The 21,414-nt window shown below is 37.4% G+C and overlaps 1 protein-coding gene across 1 annotated transcript in view; it reads left to right on the top strand.

The window, feature by feature from the left end:
- The window catches only part of Arp1 (Actin-related protein 1), a 120,054-nt gene that overhangs the window by 36,815 nt on the left and 61,825 nt on the right, over positions 1-21,414 (top strand). The window contains exon 6 of the mRNA XM_067135512.2: positions 7,627-7,792. Within this exon, the coding sequence (XP_066991613.1) occupies positions 7,627-7,792 (166 nt within the window). The remainder of the gene's footprint in view (positions 1-7,626; positions 7,793-21,414) is intronic.

Genomic DNA, 21,414 nt, shown 5'->3' with positions numbered 1-21,414 from the left:
CTTTTAAAACATTTTATCCTGACGCACGAGTTTGCACAGAAATTAAATCAGAAACTCCAGCAAGAATAGATGAGAGATGTTACCGTATTCATCGTACAAGTCATGTTATACATTTAAATTATACCTTCAACCATTCATCTATGAGAAGTATAAAAATCGTCACTTAAAACAAACTCTCCAGAAGTGAACACTGTGGAATCTTCTTGAAGTTGAAGCAACTCTTTCATGAGTTTATTAAAATTTGTTCTTATGCCAATACTGACGCTATTGTTGCACAACTCTGCACACAAACTTTTAGCTACCGATTCAGACTCTGTTTTCAGCTCCGCTCTAATCATTTCAGTCCAAGGTAAATTATCTATATCTGTTTTTCCTAGTTCATCGATGGTAATAACAGCACCTTTGTCAGTTCTTGCCCTTTTCTTGGGAAATAGATCTTCAGCCTTCTTCCCTTTTGCATATTTTACGGACCCTAGAAGATATAAAAATCTACATTGTATTAATCATATTGTGAGCACTTTAATTTATTACATAATTAACAGTGATAATATTACATAACCAACTGTTTTCAAATTTGGTTTCTGCTATTCTTGTGGCAAATTTGTCTTATTAAATCCTGAATAAGAATTGCAGTACTGTATAATGGCACATATGTGTTTACAGTGCCCTCCGGCATCAGCCACACAGTCACAGTTTAATTCAACACAGTTTCGTTGATTGTCAAGCTGTAATAGAAATTCTAAGAATTACAGACTTCACTGAATCACATAAAATTAAAATGTAAAATATAATACTGTATGTTTAACAATAATGAGCTAACGTAATTACCTAATTGTAACCTTATATGGGCTTCTGCTAACACTCGTCTGTCTTATGACGAAGCCGGTAAGTGTACAACTGGAAACAGTTCGTCTTTCTTCAGCTTGACTTGCGACTATTTTGGAAGTGTATGTTCTCAAACCCATATTGTATTACAACTTCCATAGCACTACTACGTATTTTGATGACAAGATGCAACGATATATTTTGCCGTAACTGTGACGCAAGTCTTCACTTCAGCGGAATGCACTCTCACCGTATTCATTCTCAGAACTCCGCCAGAGCGCTCTGTTACTAGTACCGTGCACGCTCCCTATATGTACCATGAAAACATATTTCAAGCGCACGTAGAGAAATGATAACCTCCTTGTTCCAAATTTACATGGGAATAGCTTTTCCATAATTTAACTAGAAGCGAAAAAATATAAACTATCCTATGAAATCAGTGACGTACTCTGCCATATCTAGAGGTGTATCACATTCTTCCTTAACTTCAGTATATAATATTAAAATTAAGTGAAAGTTTACTTCAGCCGTTATTTCTAACAAGTTAACAACTGCTATCGGCCATATTATTTATACATTTATTATGAAAACGTTATCCTCTTTCATTTTCTTTTAGTGAGCAGCAGTCGACGAGTATTAGTAATAGACTCCAACATTGCCTTTGAGTGTCGACAAGAGAGCTTGCAAGTGTACATAGCGAGAAAATTATACGGTACCAAAGATGATTGATTGCATTTTGTGGCAAATGTTTCAGTTTTCCTATTCAAACAATGTCACCTAACCTAACTGTATATGTACCATGAAAACATATTCCAAGCACCAGTAAAGAAATGATAACATTCTCGCTATAAATTTACATGGGAATAGCCTTACCAAAATTTAACCAGACGCAAGAAAATATAAGCTAACCTCTGAAATCATGATCCGCTTTGCCATATCTTCAGGTGTATCGCATTATTAGTTAAGTTCACTGTAGAGTAGTAAAATTAAGCGATTGTTTACTTAGCCTTCATTATTAACAAGTTAACAACTGCTATCGATCACATTATTTAAATATTTATTACGAAAACATGTTCTCTTTCATTTCTCATTTTCTTTACAGGACAGCAGTTGATGGGTATTACTAATCAACACCAACATCGCTTTTGAATGTCGATGAGAGAACTTGCTAGTGGACATAGCGAGGAAACGATACTGAAGATTATCGATCACATGCAACATAATCGCTGGGTGCATAAATATTAATAACGCTTAATCACGCATAATAACGGATGTGCAGTGATAGGGGTCTTGCTGTAACCGAAGGATAATACACAGTTTAATATGAGAATTTTGAAGGGACAATCAAAAACTGTCATTATAACGGGGTTCTCGTTATATGCCGTCCTCACTATAGCGGACTTCTACTGTATATATAATTATAATCTTACAAACACTCCTAAACCAAACCAAACTACAGCTCTAATGGGCCTTTGCCTACTAAGTGACCGCTGCTAACCCTGAAGGCATGTAGATTGAGTTAGAATTTGTCATAGCATGAAGTTGTCTACTGAAGCATACAAAAAGGAACAGTACTTTTTTTTTAATTTCTAAAACACAAATTGCAAAAAATTTGTAGAAGAAGATTATTTTATCATCATAGCTGGGCTCCAAGTTTTTTAAAAATTGCAAGCAATCAAGACGATAGATTTTAATAAAATTTCCACATTTGACTTAATTTTTATAATAATGGTGCCATTTTATAAAATCTTATAAAGTGAGTTTCCAGAAAGAAAAGACGCAGCAACTTTTAATGAACATCGACTTCAAATGTTGAGATTTGTAGTACCGTATTTGCTTGCATATAACTCACACTTTTTTGACAAAAAATAAGTGTGAACATTTTCGCTGTGTGATATATGCGGGGATTTAGGAGCAAAATATCATATTCCCGGAAAAAAAAAACCCGTAAAATTTGCATTACGCTATTGAAACAAGACAACTGGTATACTTACCCTATTCATTGTCACTGCCTACAGTCTCCGAGCTATTCTCGCGTATGATGCCCGTCTTCAAGAAACTCTTCACAATAATGTCTGTCAACACCATAACCCATGCCCACATAACCCAATCACACATGAATTCAACTGATGGCCTCTTTTATTTTGCGTGCTGGTGTCAGCTCATGCTCCCTTCCTGCAATCCATTTGGTGTACAATTTACGTATGTTGTCCTTGAAGGGCTTGTTGGCGGGAACATCTAAGGGCTGTAGACAATGTGAGAGTCCACCAGGAATTACGACTAGATCAGTTTTCATTTCCTGAAGACGTTTCTTCGTGTCTTTCACCAGGTGTCCGTGGAAATCATAGAGGATGGTTGCCTAGTTGTACTTCCTCTTAAAACAATAATCACCACCATCACCATCCGTGGAAACTGTACCACGCTAGCATTGCTGGGCGTCAAAGCAGTGCCCCTGGCCGTGCTCCCCACACCATACGGACCCAGTCCTGAACAAGATCTGTATCCATCCGTCCTTTCTCTTGAACCCATACATGAATGCCTTTGGGAAACTTTGCTTTAGGCACTGTTTTTCTTTTGAAAATAACGTACAGTGGCAATTTTCTTCTGTCTGCGGTTATTGCTAGCATGACAGTACAACGCTGTTTTTCACACCCAGTTGTACGTACAAGCATGATAGATTCTCCCTTCTTGTTGGTGGTGGTGTTGCATGGCATGTCAAAGTTTATCGGGGTTTGATCTGCATTGCCAAATTGAGATAAGAGGTAATTGTTTTTCTTCTGCATTGCTATCACATGATGATGAAAATCTACGATTTTGGTGTCATAAATCTACGGATCCAACCTCGGTTCACTTTTAGATCTGAACAGCTGATTCCTCCTTTAATCGCTAGTTCACGTGCTTTGAATTGTATCATCTTGTGCAAGATACTAAAGCCATCATTTTGCAAGTGTGTAACGTAATGAAGCAACTCGTCTTCCAGCTCAGAAAACTTACCGGTTTCCGGCCCTCTGAATGCCTTACATGTTCGGTAGGTGGTTCCTAGCGCAGGTTTCTGTTGATGCCAGTAGCGAACATTCAACTCAGTCACACTGAATTTTTGACCGGCAGCTCTGTTACTATGTTCTTCAAGATATTTTATCATAGTTTAAACCCAGCCGTATAACTCCCACATTTCTCCATAATATTATTCTTGCTCTTCCATAATTTTTCTACTGATTCTATTTTCTGGTGACCGAATTAGATATTTGTTTCTTTTTCGTTATGCTAGTCACAGGTTCTATTTCTTTATAAACTGTCTCATTGGAAGCTAGTCTCCAGACTCCATTTACTTGATAATTTTTATTTATACAGGTCCTCACTATTCTCCTTTCTAACTGGAGTACTCTATCTATTGAAACTGTGTTTGTTGTTTTGAATAATGTCTCACTTGCATATTTAATTTGTGGCTGGGTGACTGTTTTGTAGTCTTTCAGTCTGGTTGCTATTGACAGACACTTTTTATTATATTCTTGGTAATATGGTGTGCTGTAACCAGTTTGCCTATTCTATTTTGTCATGCTGGTTTCTCATTCAGGTTATGTGTGATTGTTTCACCGAAATATTTAAATTTTTCTACAGTTTGTATTTCTTGGTGTCCCAGCTTAATTTTGTTTGCAAGCAGAAGTTGGGTTAGCATAATTTCTGTTTTTTCAAATGAAATTTTCAAACCAATATTTTGAGCTATTTCCTGTAAAGATTTTATTTATTGTTTTGTTTCTCGAATATCATTGGCTTAAAGCCATAAAATTACAGCCAGAAAATGAACATCTCGAGGCAATAAAGGGCACAACAGTTCCACATGTTAGTGGTGGTACCCCAACAGCGTCTGTTTCACATGTTAGTGGCGGCTGAATAAATATCCTCTGCGGCTAACAACCGTACTTGTAAATCGGAGCTTGCTCCACTTAAGGTTGATAACTTTTGATAGATATGGAAGAAGTCCTTAATAGATGTTTTTTTTTTTGCCTGATTTTGTTTCATGTGAAACAATCCACTTTAATATTCAAAATAGTTTACTGCTCGCTGCCATCGATATCATGAGCATAAATGTAGGATCAAAGCATTTCAAATGAGCTCAGAGCTTTAGAAAGGTTTGGGCGCTGGTTTGACCTCATCTTCACTCTCGCTGTCCTGTAGTCCACATTCGTTAGTTGATAATGTGAAATTGCCACACAACTCCTCTACACTGAGAACAGAAGACGTGAGGAGTTCACTGTTTATTGACACATACTTATAAAATTCCACGTCGTTCACGTCCAGCTTTTCCCAATAATCACACATAGGTCCCTCATCAATGATGTTGCCCATTTATTCAACGCTTTCATTGTAGCCACACTTCTGGAAACAGTTATGAATTGTGACTGGCTAGATCTGGTGCCAATCCAACGTTACAAAATGAATTGCCTGCACAATATTGATTTTGCGTTTCTGCTCTCTTTCCATTGTCCATGAGACATACGGCTCATTGCACTAGCCGCTTTCTGTAAGACTGCATCTAACGGTTGCAGGATGGTAGTGGTATTTGGGGCATGGAACACAATTTTTGTTACAAAGGAATGCAAGGTCTTTTGGATGGGCAGCACAGTTAGCTATAACCAGAATTATCTTCCTCCCCTGTGTGCCCATGGAAGTGTCCAGCACACAAAGAAATCCTACAAAAATGTTGGTAGTCACCCAAGCCTTGATGTTGGAAACAAATAAAATCACCTGGGTTTCTGAAACTGCCCTATAACAATAGACATATGCTTATCAAATCCATCACTGTTCCAGAACAAAAGAAGAGAAATGCGGTCGTTCACTCTTTTCCCACCATGGCATGATTCTCCTCTGCCTGCTAGTGTACAGTCAGGAAGACATTTGTAAAAGAGGCCTGTTCCATCTGTGTTGTAAATGTCTCAGGATTCGTATCCCTTGAGCAGTGCCGGCAGATTTTCCAACCACAGTTCCATACCTGATGTAGCTAGAGCAGCATTTTCGCCAGCTAGCTTCTTATGCACTAGCCCTTGCCACTCTTTGAAGCAGCAGGTCCATTCATTAGAAGCTGAGAAATTTGTGAGGTTCATCCTTTCCACGACTGTGAGGGCTTCCTCTCATAAGACGCCGTTTACAGGAATGCCTGATGCTCAGGTTTATTGATCCCAGGCAGAGAGTACAACCTCCAACTCGCTGCATGTAGAATCTCTCCAAATCTAACTTTTCTTTGCGTTAGTTTCATGTTTTTCTTTTTGGTCATGTATTTCAAAATTTCTTACTCATAATGGAATTTAATGTTGTTGATCTTCTTTTGGAAGGAATTTTCTCAACTTCTTCGATGATTCAAAGGCTTTCTTCTAAGGTTCAGACTTGCTTAAAATGTCATGTCATTTTTAACTACTCAAAAAATCCCCAAAATACAACTATTCAGTAACAACTATACATTGGCAAATATGCCATTAAAGTGAAATACTGTATTGTAAAAATGTAGGCTGACTCGATTGCCTTCAATATTGCAGCCCGAAACTCTGGTAAAAGTAATGGAGTGGCTCAGACTATGTCACAGCAGTTTGTCATGCAATGTGACGTGGCTCGGATGATGTCACAGCGCACCTCGAAATTACATCATGTAGCCTGGGAGTGAGATAGGGGGTGTGGGTGGGTGTGTGTATGTGTGTGAGAGAGAGAGAGAGTGGGGTTTAGAATTCGTCGGGACTGAAATTAACGAACGATAGAATAGAGAAGAGCCGACTAAGATGGTTTGGGCACATAAAGCGAATGAGCGACGAAAGAATGCCAAAAAAGGTGATGGAAATGCAAATCCGAGGAAGGAGAGGCCGTGGACGACCACGATTAAGATGGAAGGATACCATCCAACGCAGCATTATAGAAAGAAACCTGGACTGGGACACAGTGTTGGAGGAGGAGTGGTGGAAAGACCGAAGAAAGTGGAGAGGAACCATATTTGCCCCTACCCGGCTACAGCTGGATAAAGGGAAATGATGATGATGGTGAGATCTGGGGAAAACGATACATTGAAGAACGATAAATCAAGTTGGGTTTTTTTTTTTTTTTAAACCCAGATTGGATGTGTTCTCAGGACTGAAAATTACGAACGATGTATATGGGAAAACATTAGTTCTGGGAATGATCGATCGAGGTTCCACTGTATATCCTTATTCTCCTATTATCCTGTTATGTGTTATTTTTCTCGTTTTTGTCTTTCAGTACATGACTTGTCTATCCGTGTTTGTTCTTTTACATTGTTTATATATCCTTGTTATATCAATGTGTATCCGAAATCCTGATTCCCTATAAAGGTATGTATTTTTATCTTACATTGTAATCAAATTCCTTCTTAGAAAGAGTACATAGCCATCAGTGTTTTAAACGTTACTTTGTAAGAGTACTACTGAGCAATTGTTACTTGTGACAACTGCTTTCTTTGCAACAAGTTTCGAGGAAAATATCAGTATTTCTTTACTGACTTCACATTATAAGTAGCAGCTTCCATGTCTCAATACCACTTTGTGGTATCCCAACCATTGGCTGTGAAAATGTTATAAAAGCAGCATTGAAGGATTGAAAGAAGCTGGTGTAGATGGAATAATAATAATAATCACCGTATCACATTGAAAAAATTGGTCTCTTAAAATTATCTCATACAAAAAATTGTCCATGCAGGTGAACTGTATCATGTTTTGTCTTAAATATTTGTTTGTGATGGTCTGTTAAGTTGCCTGAAGATATGTTTCATTGTGTAATTGTAAACATCATAATGTTTTGCAGATTATTGCTTCGTAAAGAAGGTGTTAATTTCCGCACAACTGCAGAGTTTGAAATAGTCCGAACCATTAAAGAGAAAGCTTGCTACCTGGCTAACAACCCTCAAAAAGAAGAGACAGTAGAGACAGAAAAATACCAGTATGTTCTTCCAGATGGCAGCACACTAGAAGTAAGTCATTCGCAGCAAAGGGGTTCATGCATTTATTTTTTTATTTTTGTCATATTGAGAGAACTTCATTAAATATTTTCCCATGGTTTTCTCTAAGTTACTTTATACTTGCATTCAGGAAATGCACAGGAGATCTGCATATGAAATTTCAATCACATTTTGTGGTAAATGTTTGAAAATCAAGAGGTTGTCATGTATATAATAAGTGAAATCGGACAGTTTCTCTGGATTGGTGTTGGGAGGGATAAATACCCTATATACGTGAATATTCTGCACACATTTTCTTTTTTTTTTCTTTCAGAATTCAGCAAAGGAAATTTAAAATAAGGTGGGGACCACTTTGTCTCGAACAGTGCATCCTATTATACTATAGCATTGTTTAGCCTTGATCTATGTGCATCAGTAGCACGTTAGAAGTGAATTGTATGTAAAATCGAGATGTATGGTTGCTTTGTACTGAAAAGCTGCAGAAATGCATTACACGTATTTCAGGTTGTAATGGGCTAGGAAAGTGCATAAGTGCATAATTGTATTCTGAGATGCTAACCAAAGATATAGTTTATCTTTAGATTTACCATTCATGTGTTACCCTACTGGGTTGACGTACAGTTATGCAGTTATTAGGCTGGCAGTGCAATTGAGAAAGCGTGCATTACCCTTAAGAACTTGGAAAGGTATCAAGTGCTGAATCAAGTGATGTTGAACTTGCAGACTTGCAGTGTCAGGCCACTTTTTCACAGTCAGACAGTAGTTTGTGCAGTAAGGATACTAGCCAAGAATTTGGTGCTGCATGATATAATGACTCAACCATTTCACTAGGCAGTGACATTTATTGGGGAACATTCTCAGGTTTGCAGAAAAGCTTTGTATTCACAGGTAATTTCAGCGTAAAATTTCTCTGGATGCTAAATCTCAACCAGTTCATTTCTATCATGCGATAGTTAACTGACAATATTATCAAAATTCAGTCAGTGGATTGATAATATCAATTGTGCTAACATGAAAAAGTTCTTAGGAATTGGAATTGGATAGTTGGTCAAGAAAGAATAGATTGTATAAAAACTAAGTTTGGAGCCATTTAATGAAGTGGGACAAGTTCTTACAGATTTTGCATTTCTGGTATTTCAACAGTGAAGAGAACCAAGGTCAAGACAGGTTGTATAAAATCGCCCCTCTTGTTCTGAAGCTCAATATGCTCCTACATGAGCCACAAGAAACATTGGTTATTGACGAATCTGTGATCCCCTACATGGATATGGGGTATAGGTATTCAAACTGTGTGGTACAGATGTGTACACATACATCACAAAAGTGTTCTGTACCGAGCTCGATAGCTGCAGTCGCTTAAGTGCGGCCAGTATCCATAGTGGGTTCGAGCCTCACTGTCGGCAGCCCTGAAGATGGTTTTCGGTGGTTTCCCATTTTCACACCAGGCAAATGCCGGGGCTGTATCTTAATTAAGGCCACGGCCACTTCCTTCCAATTCCTAGACCTTTTCTATCCCATCATCGCAATAAGATATATCTGTGTCGGTGCAACGTAAAACAAATAGCAAAAAAAATAATAATAATGTTAAAAAAAGTGTTCTGTGGCAATGGTACAACTGCTGACTCAGGGCTACCATGCAATAGCTGTTGGTAGAACTTACGGATCCTTATTTAGACAGTGGACCAACTTTGTTTGTGGAACTGTGAACACCAGCTCAGTGAGAAGAAAGTATGGGAGCACACTTGTAGCCACCTATAGGAGAAAGCTGTAGTTACGAGTCACCCATAAGGTTGTGTTTGAACTCCATCCTTTGCAGCATGGCTGGCCTATTCATGTGTATTAGATGTTGCAGATTGTAATTTCTCACACCAGTTTCCAGTGTGGTTTTGTTAAGAAAGTGTGTGTGAAGATTTATTTAAGTAATTGTTGTTTTGGTGTCAGTTTTATGCAAGTGCTCTCCAGAAACTTCACAGGTAGAGTAGGCAATTTATTTATTTATTTATTTATTTATTTATTTATTTATTTATTTATTTATTTATTTGAAAGTGCACAGGCATTAGGCCCAACACAATAATACTTACAGTACATATGTAAGTAAAAATAAATACAAAAATATCATTAAAATAAAGACAAGGAAGAAGAAAATACATATACAGGAAAATGAACAATCTAAAATACATCAAGGATATTTCTATACTATGAAAATAAATTAAACAAACAGATAAATGTCTACAATAATAAATACCTTAAGGAGCACTGATTATTTAAAAAACAAGTTTGAATTTATAAATTAGAAACAAAGGCCTTTAAATGTTTATTAATGACAGTGTGTAATTCTGAAAATCTATTCCTGTAGCAAATATGTTGTAAAAATGTACTATTTTAATAAATGGTGAGTTCAAGTGATGAGATGTTCTTGAACTTTGAACGTGAAATACTGTGTTCTTGCAAGCTCTAAGTTGTGGAACATGAAAGGAGATAAAATTCAACAGTCCTATGGAATCAAATTTGTTCACAGTTTTGTTTAACCTTTTAAAAAAAAAAAAAGTGAAGGGGGACCCAATTTGGATCCTTGTGGGGCACCGGAATAACTAATGAAGTGGTCTGAATTTTCGCCTTTAAAAGACACAAACTGGCATTGATCTTCCAGGTATGTGCATAACATTTGGAGTAATGGTTTCAAGAACCCAAACTGGTGCATTTTTTGAAATAGGAACTTTATGATCTACTTTGTCACATGCTTTTTCAAAGTCTGTATAGACAGCATCGGTTCTTCCATTGTTACCCATTGTTATCCAATACGTCATAGAGTGTCTGAGTAAATCCCATACAATTTGTAATAAAAAATCTGAGGTAAAAATCCATGCTGAAATTCTGAAATATCTGCCTTATTGTAATTACACAAGAACCTCGTTTATCCGGCCCTCATTAATCCGGATCTCCGGTTTATCTGGATCAAAAATAATAAAAGTTTATTTTTACTTGTACAGTATTTCTTTTATGGGGTTGAGTCTTCTTGAATGTCTTTTCCACCAAGGATTGTTAAGGACAGAAATTGGAAGTAATTCGGCCATGGTCTATCAAAGGTACTGTCCCTGCATTCACCTGGAATTGAGAATGGGAAACTGTGGGAAACCATTCCCAGAACGGCCGAGGTGGGATTCGAACCCACACTCTTCTGAATGCAACACACTAGTAACGTGCCTCAGCGCGCTGAGCCACGCCGCTCGGTGAACATAGTCACTTCATCAGTCACTTTTTAAATGACGGTCCTGCTGACATAGAGTCTATGACACTCATTCACCACTGCGGATGTTGTTATCTCAGGTTCACATCGTTGCTCAATAATGACCTGCTGTGTGATTGCTTAAGATGATGAAAGTGGAAAGGAATGAATCAACATATCCAGTAATCTATGTGAGACCATATCAGTAGCTGAAGGTTAACACCATGTTGTACACTACAGTATTTTTCTGTGCAGTGTTGTATTGTTTGAGTGAGCGTGAAATGGCTTCAAAACGGAAGAAAGTAGTTGTTTCCATGGACAAAAAATTAAAAGCATTAAACAGGTTGGACAAAGGAGAACTTTGGAAAAATATTGCTGTAGACTATGGCGTAGGGACTTCCAACTGTGTCTGATTGGAATAAAAACCAAAAAGAAATTGAGGACTTCTGCTTTAAAATGATGACGAAAGATTTAGAGAATCGTGCCGCAGTAAGGAAGACTAGAAATGAATCTCTAAATGATGCATTATTCGTGTGGTTTAGTGAAAAATGTGAACATAGTGCTCCGATTTCAGGACCGATTTTACAAGAAAAGCCGCTTGGTTTAAACAGCAAGCTGGAAAATGGAGATCCTAACTTCACAGCTAGCCAGGGTTGGTTGGAAAGGTGGAAAGCTCGTCATGGCATACGCCAGGTTTCATTGACTGGTTAAAGATTTTCAGGGGATAAAGTCTCTGCTGACAGTTTCATAAAGGAATTTTAGGACATTATTTGCTCCGATGACTTAACGCCAGATCAGATATATAATGCCGATTAATCTGGGCTGTAAACATCTTTGTGATCCTGCTGCGCGCAAACGCTATAAAAATGTAAAACAGAAAAACTCCCCTCCCACATTATTTTAATGCATAAAACAGAGTCATAAATGTAAGAAAAGTGTTCTTATATTTTTCTGTACAATTGGAAAAAAGTATGTATTTATTTATTTATTTATTTATTTATTTATTTATTTATTTATTTATTTATTTATTTATTTATTTATTTATTTATTTTAATTTTTTAGCCAACATAGGACTACTTAGATTTATGGAGGTTTTTCTTCTTTTTGTCAGCCCAATAGTCTACTGTGTCATTCTTTCTGAACGTAATTTTCTTTCTGCTTCTGGAATCACTCTTGTTATTCTCTGTGTGTTGATTTTTGTCTGTAGTCTAGTGTGTTTATCTTTCAATATTTTGAGTGTATTGGTTTTGTATTTTAAATCTTCTAATATGCAACTCTCTCACATCTTCTTTGAGTTCTGTGATCCATGTAATATTATTCTTACTCTTACTCTTCCATTTTTTTCCTATTATTTTTCTACTGATTCTATTTTGTGGTGACTGTATTAGATGGCCTAAGAATGAGATTCGTTTCTTTTTCGTTGTGCTAGTCGCAGGTTCTATTTCTTTATAAACTGACTCATTGGAAGCTAGTCTCCAGACTCTGTTTACTTGATAATTTTTATTTAAACAGGTCCTCACTATTCTCCTTTCTAACTGGAGTACTCTATCTATTGCAACTATGTTTGTTGTTTTAAATAATGTTTTACTTGCATATGTAATTTGTGGCTGGGTAACTGTTTTGTAGTGTTTCAATTTGGTTGCTATTGCGAGACACTTTTTATTATATGTATTCTTGGTAACATGCTGTGCTGTAACCAGTTTATCTATTCTATTTTGCCACGCTGGGTTCTCGTTCAGATTATATGTGATTATTTCACCTAAATATTTAAATTTTTCTTCAGTTTTTATTTCTTGGTCTCCCAGCTTAATTTTTTTTTTGCAAGCGGAAGTTGAGTTAGCGGTTGTTTTTTTTTGTTTTCTTTTTTTCAAATGAAATTTTCAAACCATTATTTTGAGCTATTTTGTGTAAAGATTTTATTTGTTGTTTTGTTTCTTGAATATCATTGGCCAGAAGAACTAGATCATCAGCAAATCCTAGACACTTCAAATGTATGTTATCCTTCTGGGTTCCAATTTTATTTTTTTAGAGCTGTTCTTGTACCATTCCCTCATAACGTACTCTAGTGCACAGTTAGAAAAAAGAGGTGACAATCCATCACCCGTCTTAAACCAGTTGTTACCAAGAATGATTCATTAAGTTCTCCTCTGAACCTAATTTTAGAAATTGTATTAGTTAGAGTAAGTTCAATCAATTTGATTAGATTTGGGTGAAGTACTCTACAACTTATGTTAGTAGATTATATAACATGTACTGTATTTGTTTTTTGTTTTTTTTTATTAATCAGATTTTCGGTAATCCGGATCAGTTTCAGTCCCACTTAATCTGGATAAACAAGGTTTTTGTGTATGGATCTTAAAATACAATACAGTATATGCCCGTATACTTTTGCAATGGCATCAATAATTGAAACGGGGCGGTAGTTACATATATTTTCATAACTGCCTGCCATTGGAACTGGTGTGATTTTATATATCTTCCACTTTTCAGGAAAGCAAAAATCTTTATTGAAAGGTTGAAAATGAAGACTAACTGAGGAGCTGTTATTTCTACACATCCCTTAATTATACGAGGGGGGATCAAATATAAACAGCATTTTATTTTTTACTTAAATTCATTTATTCAAAAACACAAGGCAATTACAATTTATTTTTACACATAGTTTCCTGCTTTGGAAATGCATTTGTCCCAGCGTATGGGCAGCTTTTTGATGCCCTAATCGTAAAAAGAACAGGGTCTTGTCACCAGCCAGTTGTGACGAAGTCTTCCACACTCTCATCTTCAAATCGTTACCCTCCTAGAGCTTCTTTAACTGGTCCGAACAAATGGAAATCGCAGGGCGATAAGTCCGGGCTGTAAGGAGGATGATCAGACCTTGCTGTAAGCTTCTGACAGACCTCCAAAGTCTCAAGTTCAGATTTTCGGTCAAAAGGCGAGGGACCCATCTGGAACAAACTTTACGGAACTATAGGTCGTTTGTGATGATTGCTTGACAGCTCACTTAACTGATTCCGACTTGTTCTACAATTTCTGTTACTGTCGATCGTTGTCAATAATGTCTTTAACAGCATTAATATTTTGTCTGTATTGCTGGCCCAAGAACTGCAATCATGTTGCTGATTTTCCACACGTTCTCGTCCTTCCTTGAACTTTTTATGCCAGGCAAACACACACGTCGCACCTAAAACTTCGAACATCCATCACGCAGCTCCGGGTGTCAACTACTCAAGTACCAGGGTTCCTATTGTGAAAGCGAGCATTCCAAATAGATGGCAATGTGTTGTTATTAGCCGGCAGGAAATCCCACTGCACTAGTATTACAAGTGTTTCGGGTACAGGACATTCTGTGATCTCAAAATTGTTTGTCATTCCACATACTGCATCATACAAACTCGCGGTGATCAGTTACACCGAAACATACGGGAAAAGAGCAGCGGGCCGCAAGTATACAGTGTCCGAATGCAACTTGCGCTACCGCGGTAACAGAAGTGCACTTCAAGCGGCCAACTGGTCTCGCAGAGCATTTCGCGGACCAAAAAGCAGCAAGGTTCCGCAAGCAGAGGAGGATCTGCTTAAATATATGATTTTGTTATGCAACGTTGGATAAGCCGTTTCTCACGAAATGCTGTATTTTAAAGAATGAGAAATAGCCGCTGCACATGAAATCAGTGTCTTGGATTTGAAGGTTAGCCGAGGCGTGATTAATTTTATGAAGAAAAATGTACTTTCTCTTTGATGAAGAACATTATTATGTCAAAAAATGAATGATTTCAACCATTTTCATTGCTTTGTGATTGAGAGGCGTGAAGTGAAAGAATATTTGATCTCCCTTAAAGGAACCTCAGGTCACACGCCTATAAGTTTCCATATGCCACAAAGTCGAACAGTCAATAAGAAAGGGACATGGAGTGTTATCGTATGTTCTACCCGAAGCAAAAATCAACGATGTACTGCAGTGCTTGCTGTAAGAGCTGATGGCAGAAAGCTTGCACCTTACATTGCTCTAAAACGAAAAATAAAGCCTAAAGCAAAATTTCCGCGAGTGATGCACGTTTGTATTCAAGAAAAAGGGTGGAAAGACACGTCACTCGTACAAGATTGAATACAAACTGTTTGGGGTAATGTAGCAGGGTCCCTCTTTCGATGCCCGGCCCTTCTCGTGTTGGACAGTTCTCTTTTTTTGCCGGTATGTCATTGTTATGACATTACATGAATTGTACTTTTATTAGTTCATGTTTATTTCACTTCAGGTCGTATTGTCAGCTCGTAACGGGAAGAATGTTTCCCAGCTTCGGTACGTCAAACCCACGTGTCCAACTTGCCTTATTTGACTTTTCAGAAAAAATCTCATACCAGAATTTTACGTCAAATGACGATAACGGCAAATGAGTTTAACCACGTAAATAATTTGTAAATATTTGAATTCCTTGAATAATTTACGCATCCAAAGTTTTTGCCTGTATTTTTCGTCAAAAAAATGCGTTCATTACATGAGAAAATACGGTATTGTGCATTTTATTGCGCGTGTTGGTGTGATATAAATATTATTATTCGTATGCGTCGTAAATGAGACTGATAAGTACATTTTCACGTAACCATTTTTATATTTTCTTATTTTAAAATTTTAAATTTAATCGTCAATTTGCATTGTAACTCTAGATATACACGCCTTTTATCCTGACGTTTTTCACCTAGACTGTGGTGGAATATAGGCCTATGTGATGAAATCCAAGAATTAAAAATCTTCCTATTTTTGGTTTCTAAATGTTGGCAGGTATGTCTTTCCTTTTCAACCTGACAATTTAATTTTATTTTCAACTTTTACTCCCCCTTGTTTCTTTTTCCATTATTTACTTTTCTTTGTTCTTCTTTTTATTGCTTTGAGCCTGCATTGAACTGAGAAAAATTTGCTTGAGATTCTTATTAATATTACAACTTCCACTTTTTTAATTAGATTTCAATATTTTATTAAAAGTAACTATCCACAGCTGTAGTACAGTTTCCATAGAAACAATTTGCAACATTTAAAAGAGGCGACTGTTCACAGTTTGTTTTTCAAGAATAATTTTAATGTTTATAAAGGAATTTTATACATGTTTCATCCTTTTTACTTCTGATCAATTGTGACAAGACCTTTTATTTAAATTGTGAATCTTCCTACTCTATGTAGAGCTCAGGACTTTCAAGACTCCATCTTGAGTTAAATAATTATGTTATGTTGAAGTGTCGGTCTAATTGGAGCTGTCATATTTACAGAGAAACTCTATATGTGGTTCGACCTTTGTATAACATTTCATTTATGACAAGACTTCTTATTTATTTGAGAATCTTATGGTTCTAAGTCGAACTCAGTACTTTTAAAGTTCTAACTTGAGTGAAAAGAATAATGTTGTGTAAAGTGTTGTTCTAATCGTGACTTCAAGATTTTGAAATTGTGATTATTTGAAGTTTTCTCCAGATACTTTTAGGGGCATCATAAGTCACATATTAAGAGTGTTTATATGTGCATTGATATAATGATATGCTTATTTACGATTGTCTGTTCTCGTATTTGGCTGAAGATGATGCTCACCAGTGCCAAAACTAGTTCCAAGTAAATGTTATAACTTGTTTAGTTTAATATTAGTATTAAAAAGGTGAATTTTTATTTTACTTATCACCAGAGAGATATTTACACAATTGTGATTCAGAGAGGGTCTTTTATATGATACCGCAACAGACTAATCTGTACCTGTGTGTGGGATGAGAACCTAGAGAGGGTAGATGCATGGCCAGAAAGAGCCGAGATATGTGTGTGTGATACCGCAGGGAGATACGTGTGAAAGTAGCCCGAGGAGGCTTAGATGCAAGAGTAGGCCAAGAAAGAGCCTAGATTCGAACCAGTGTATTCTAGATTTGGGGCATGAAAAACTGTTATGAGAACAGGCTTTCCTCATGAGAGATGCGAATGATGTATTTGAGTACAGGCTGATGTGAGGCCTGATTGCGGCATAATATTTGGGCACAGTTTGATGTGTCAAAATGAGATGAAAGTTTAGCTCAGAGACCCACCTCTCTGACATTGTGTTGGAAGACGAGAATGCTTTTCAAAGCCGAGAGGAGAAAGGTCTGTTGTCCCCAACGCAGGTAAAGACTTTTGATGTTGGCCGACTGAGCCGCAATGAATTAATTGGGTGTACGCAGAAACCAGTTATCTAGACCAAGGCAGGTTAGTTCTGTTTGCATGTAAAAATATTTCGCTGTTCACTTTCTCTCCACAGCTGACCAGGGGTTGCTAAGTTAGCCGGCAATTACCCGCCGTGCGTAAGAAATGGCAGTTGACATCCAGAATCCTAGAGGTCTTGCGTTCGAGACCAAGGACCCCAGGCGATGACGTCCAATGTATATATCTGTTTTCTTTTTCAGGATGTGTTTATTTTGACCTTGTGTGTGTTTGTCTGATGCGTATTTTTACCATTGTTATTGTATTCATCATTGATCAAGGGATTTACAGCATGTGCTGATTTTGAGGTTGTGAGGTTCTTTTCCCTCTCCAATTTGTTCCGGGCGGATCTCGTGATTGTAAATTCAGTGTCCTTTTGGGGGTATATGCCAGTCCCAAGCAAGTGTTTATTATGTTTGTTTACCGACAAGTTTGGATTTGTTTAATCAGGCTGAGATGTGCGAATCGATAATTATATTTCGTGTAAAGAGACGATTCAGGTCGAGGCTATGTGCCATGCGCAGTTTAATTTATTTGAATCCTACGTCAAAAACACAATAATACTACCATATTCCATAATAATATATTTAATTTGGGTTCGAGACCCATGTTTCTACTCAAAATTGTGAAGGCAAATGTTATTGTAATATTTTTGTAATTTAATTTTTTTTTAATTTGAGAAGATTATCATTGTTTGCTCATGCTTATTGTTAATAAATCTTTCCACCCATTTATTTCATCAAGTTCTCATTTATGAATAATGTATTCTAGAACCAATCCTATGATTTTCAACTTAATTGTAGATAGACGTTTCGACCCATACTTTTGTGTCTGAACATACCACGGAGCGTCTCCGCTGAGCTAGGCAAAATGGAAGGCAGGGGAAGGTACATTATAATCAATGAAATAACAATATATAGTTTATACAAAAGTAAATAACTTGCACAGAACAGAAAACTATGAAATAAAATGAAAGAATAGCAAAGCAGAGCACATGAATGTTTGCTTCCAAACACTACAGGCAATGACGCTCAAACAGGCGAACAGAAAACTGCAATCATTTATATCCGTGAAATTGTGCCCATGAATGGATGAAACTGAACTCACAGTTGTGGACATCAAGAACGACAAAAAGACTGTCATGACATCTGTTAACGAATTAAGGAAATTACGTGAAGAAATAAAAGCATGTTGAATATTCAACAGTGCCACTACAGCAGGGATCAACGTGTCAAATATTCGACAGTTGTCACTTCTAGAGTTAAATAATTCCAAAGAATTTGGAAATTTATCAGTGTTGTGTGTTTTAACATCTTATAATTAAGAATTATTTTTGACCCATTCCGTACAATAACAAGTACAGTTACAATGCTTGTTGTGGGTTTGCCCAGGGTTTTCATCATGAGAGGTGAATTATATTTTGATTATAATAATAATGGTGGCCATGATCGTTAAGGCATTGAAGTCTAAACAGTAACACCATGGTTAGCTGGTTCGTGTCCCGTTGGTCGAAATAATTTCACCATGTGAACCTGAGATGACAACATCCGCAGTAGTGGATGAGTGTCATAGACTCCATGTCAGCAGGACCGTCATTGATGGTGATTCGTCTGTCGGATGGAGGCGTTAAGCCTTGAGCAGACCCCTTGGTGCTATTCGACAGGAGTAGGCTATGTTTCGGCACCGGGTTTCACCCTCTTCCTTCCTACTATCATATAACTTGTTACATAATGCTGTTTACAGATGATATTTTAGTGTAGGGAGCAAACAGAGAGGAAGTACAAGGGCAACTCGACGTTTTGAGCAGGATTATTGAAGAATTGTGGAATGAAAATCAAGGTGGAAAAGAGTAAGACAATAGTGTTGACTAGAGGAGGGGGGAGGGAAAGGAATTATAAAAAAATAAAGGGACAGAACTTCAAACTTTCAGAGAGCTTCAAGTACTTGGAAAGTGAACTGATGCGGGATGGAGTACTGGACATGGAGATCACTTGAAATATTCAACCAGAGTGTGAGAAATCTGGTATGGTAGGAAGTGTAAAGAGGTGGTGTACTTTCCACTTCTGCGAGGGCCTTTATGTCTTCACTTTTCATCATCATAATAATAATAATAATAATAATGATGATGTTGCTTATGCAAAATTTTAAAAGCTACAGCCTATGATGAAGCAAAATGTCTCATTCTGTTTGTTATTCTCAAGAAATATGCAAAAGTGTTCTTTGTTTTTAAAAAAAAGCTTTGGCAGTTGTGATTACACAGATATGAAATGTTTTGTTCGTCCTTTCTTAATTAATGTGGTTTGTTCAAACGAGTTTATTCAGACAGTGAATCGAAACAACCCAATATGCAATGTGAATTAATTAAATAAAGTAAAAATTGTTGTTTGTTTATGTGAATCTCACTGCCGATAGCGATAGATTTCTCCGTAATAGAGTACAGTAGAACCTCGATTATACGTTCCCGGAAGCTACGTTTTCCTGTATTATCCGTTCAAATTACGTGGTCCCGCGAGCATCCTAATTAAATCACGTTGTAAAAATTCCGCATTATCCGTTCCTCGAAGAAACGATTTCCCGTATCAACCATCCAGAAATTTCAGTCCCATCAACGCTAAATCCTCGATCACGCGTTTTTCAAGAAACTGTATCTCACGAAAGGACGTCAACGCATACTTGCGGATCTTGGTGTTAACGTCCAGTCATTGCGGTAATTTGAGGAAGCGGAAAAGCGATCGGCGGTGAACTTGCATTAGGGACCATTTTAGCATCGCATTCGGGTGGTATTGTTTAGGGAATCGAAATCACAAAGCAGAGAGTGTCCACAACAATTGGAAGGAGACAGAGCGCATTTCGACAGCTCTAGGCCTACTTGAATACGGAACGAGTTTCGTCAAATGCTCGTACTTGCAAAGCGTCTACATTATGTCCAGGGTTAGATTTTTTTTTTTTTTTTACCCCTCCGAGTGTATCGCCGAACAGGTTTTCGGCATTTCCCTCAGGGCACTGTATAGTCACTGAGCTTTCAGGCAGGAATCTAAACAGCTCCTTCTTAAGTAACGCAAATTTAGTATTTTAATATTATCGCATATGATTACGTTATCGAGACCAGAACAGATGTTCTTACATACATAAAGCCATGGGAGGTTTTGGGATTGCCTATTACTGTTTTGGTCCTAAATGTAAGACTAGGAATTTCACGTTATTGTGTTAAAATGTTAAAACCGCAGTCATTTTATTTGCGCACGTTACATGTAAAAACCTTTGCATCATTTTGCACTCGTACCGACTTGGACAGCGAGCGCATTTTCCAGCTGAGGTCAAGGTCGCGAATAACCGTAAATTCGGAAGTTTTGATGATACTTTTTCTCTTTCCAATTTAATCGTGATTAGTGACGGACATAATTGAATATAATGCATTCGAAAACTTGAGAATCGATACTTACATTCGAAACAATATTCTCGAGTTCAACATAACCTTCATAAGTCGATTTAGGCTGTAGGCCTAATTTGCGCGGTACAAGATTTCCACAAACTGACTACAAACAGTATACCGGTGACCAAATTACAATGGAAGATTTAAAGAAAAAGGGATTTCGCTATCATGTTGGGCGCTTTTGTATCCAATGTGCTTTATTTTATTAGATTAGGGAATTAAAAAATACTTGTGGTCGATTGTTTGGCTTGATGTTTTGAGGTTTTTCGAACAGTTTGACCGATCAAAGTTGCTGAACTGAAAGAAGTTTACAGAGGAAACCGGCAAAGTTTCCCCGGTAAAACTGAATTAAAGTATCAAGACTTTTAAGTCGCGTACCGGTAATTAATGTTTGAAGTCGGCCCCGCGGTCGAACTTGCCTGCCTCTCACCCGGAGGACCCAGATTCGATTCCCGGCCAGGTCAGGCATTTTTATCTCGATATGAGGGCTGGTTCCAGGTTCACTCATTCTACGATTACCTTTAATTGAGGCACTATTTAATGGTGAGATGGCGACCCCGGTCTAGAGAGCCAGGAATAACGGCCGAGAGGATTCGTCACACTGACCATCCGTCACCTCGTAATCTGCAGGCGTTTGGACCGAGCAGCGGTCGCTCGGTAGGTGGAAAGACCATTGGGGCTGTAGTTTGGTTTGGTTTAGGAGTGTCTGTAAGATTTTAAGTACTGTATACATATTTCCTTTTTGTGATGTTTAGCCAAATTGTTCATGGTTC

This window comes from Anabrus simplex, chromosome 1, assembly GCF_040414725.1.
Source record: "Anabrus simplex isolate iqAnaSimp1 chromosome 1, ASM4041472v1, whole genome shotgun sequence".
NCBI classification, from domain to species: Eukaryota; Metazoa; Arthropoda; class Insecta; order Orthoptera; family Tettigoniidae; genus Anabrus; species Anabrus simplex.
Note: the sequence above shows the minus strand (reverse complement) of the source record. Positions and strands in the feature narration are given on the sequence as shown.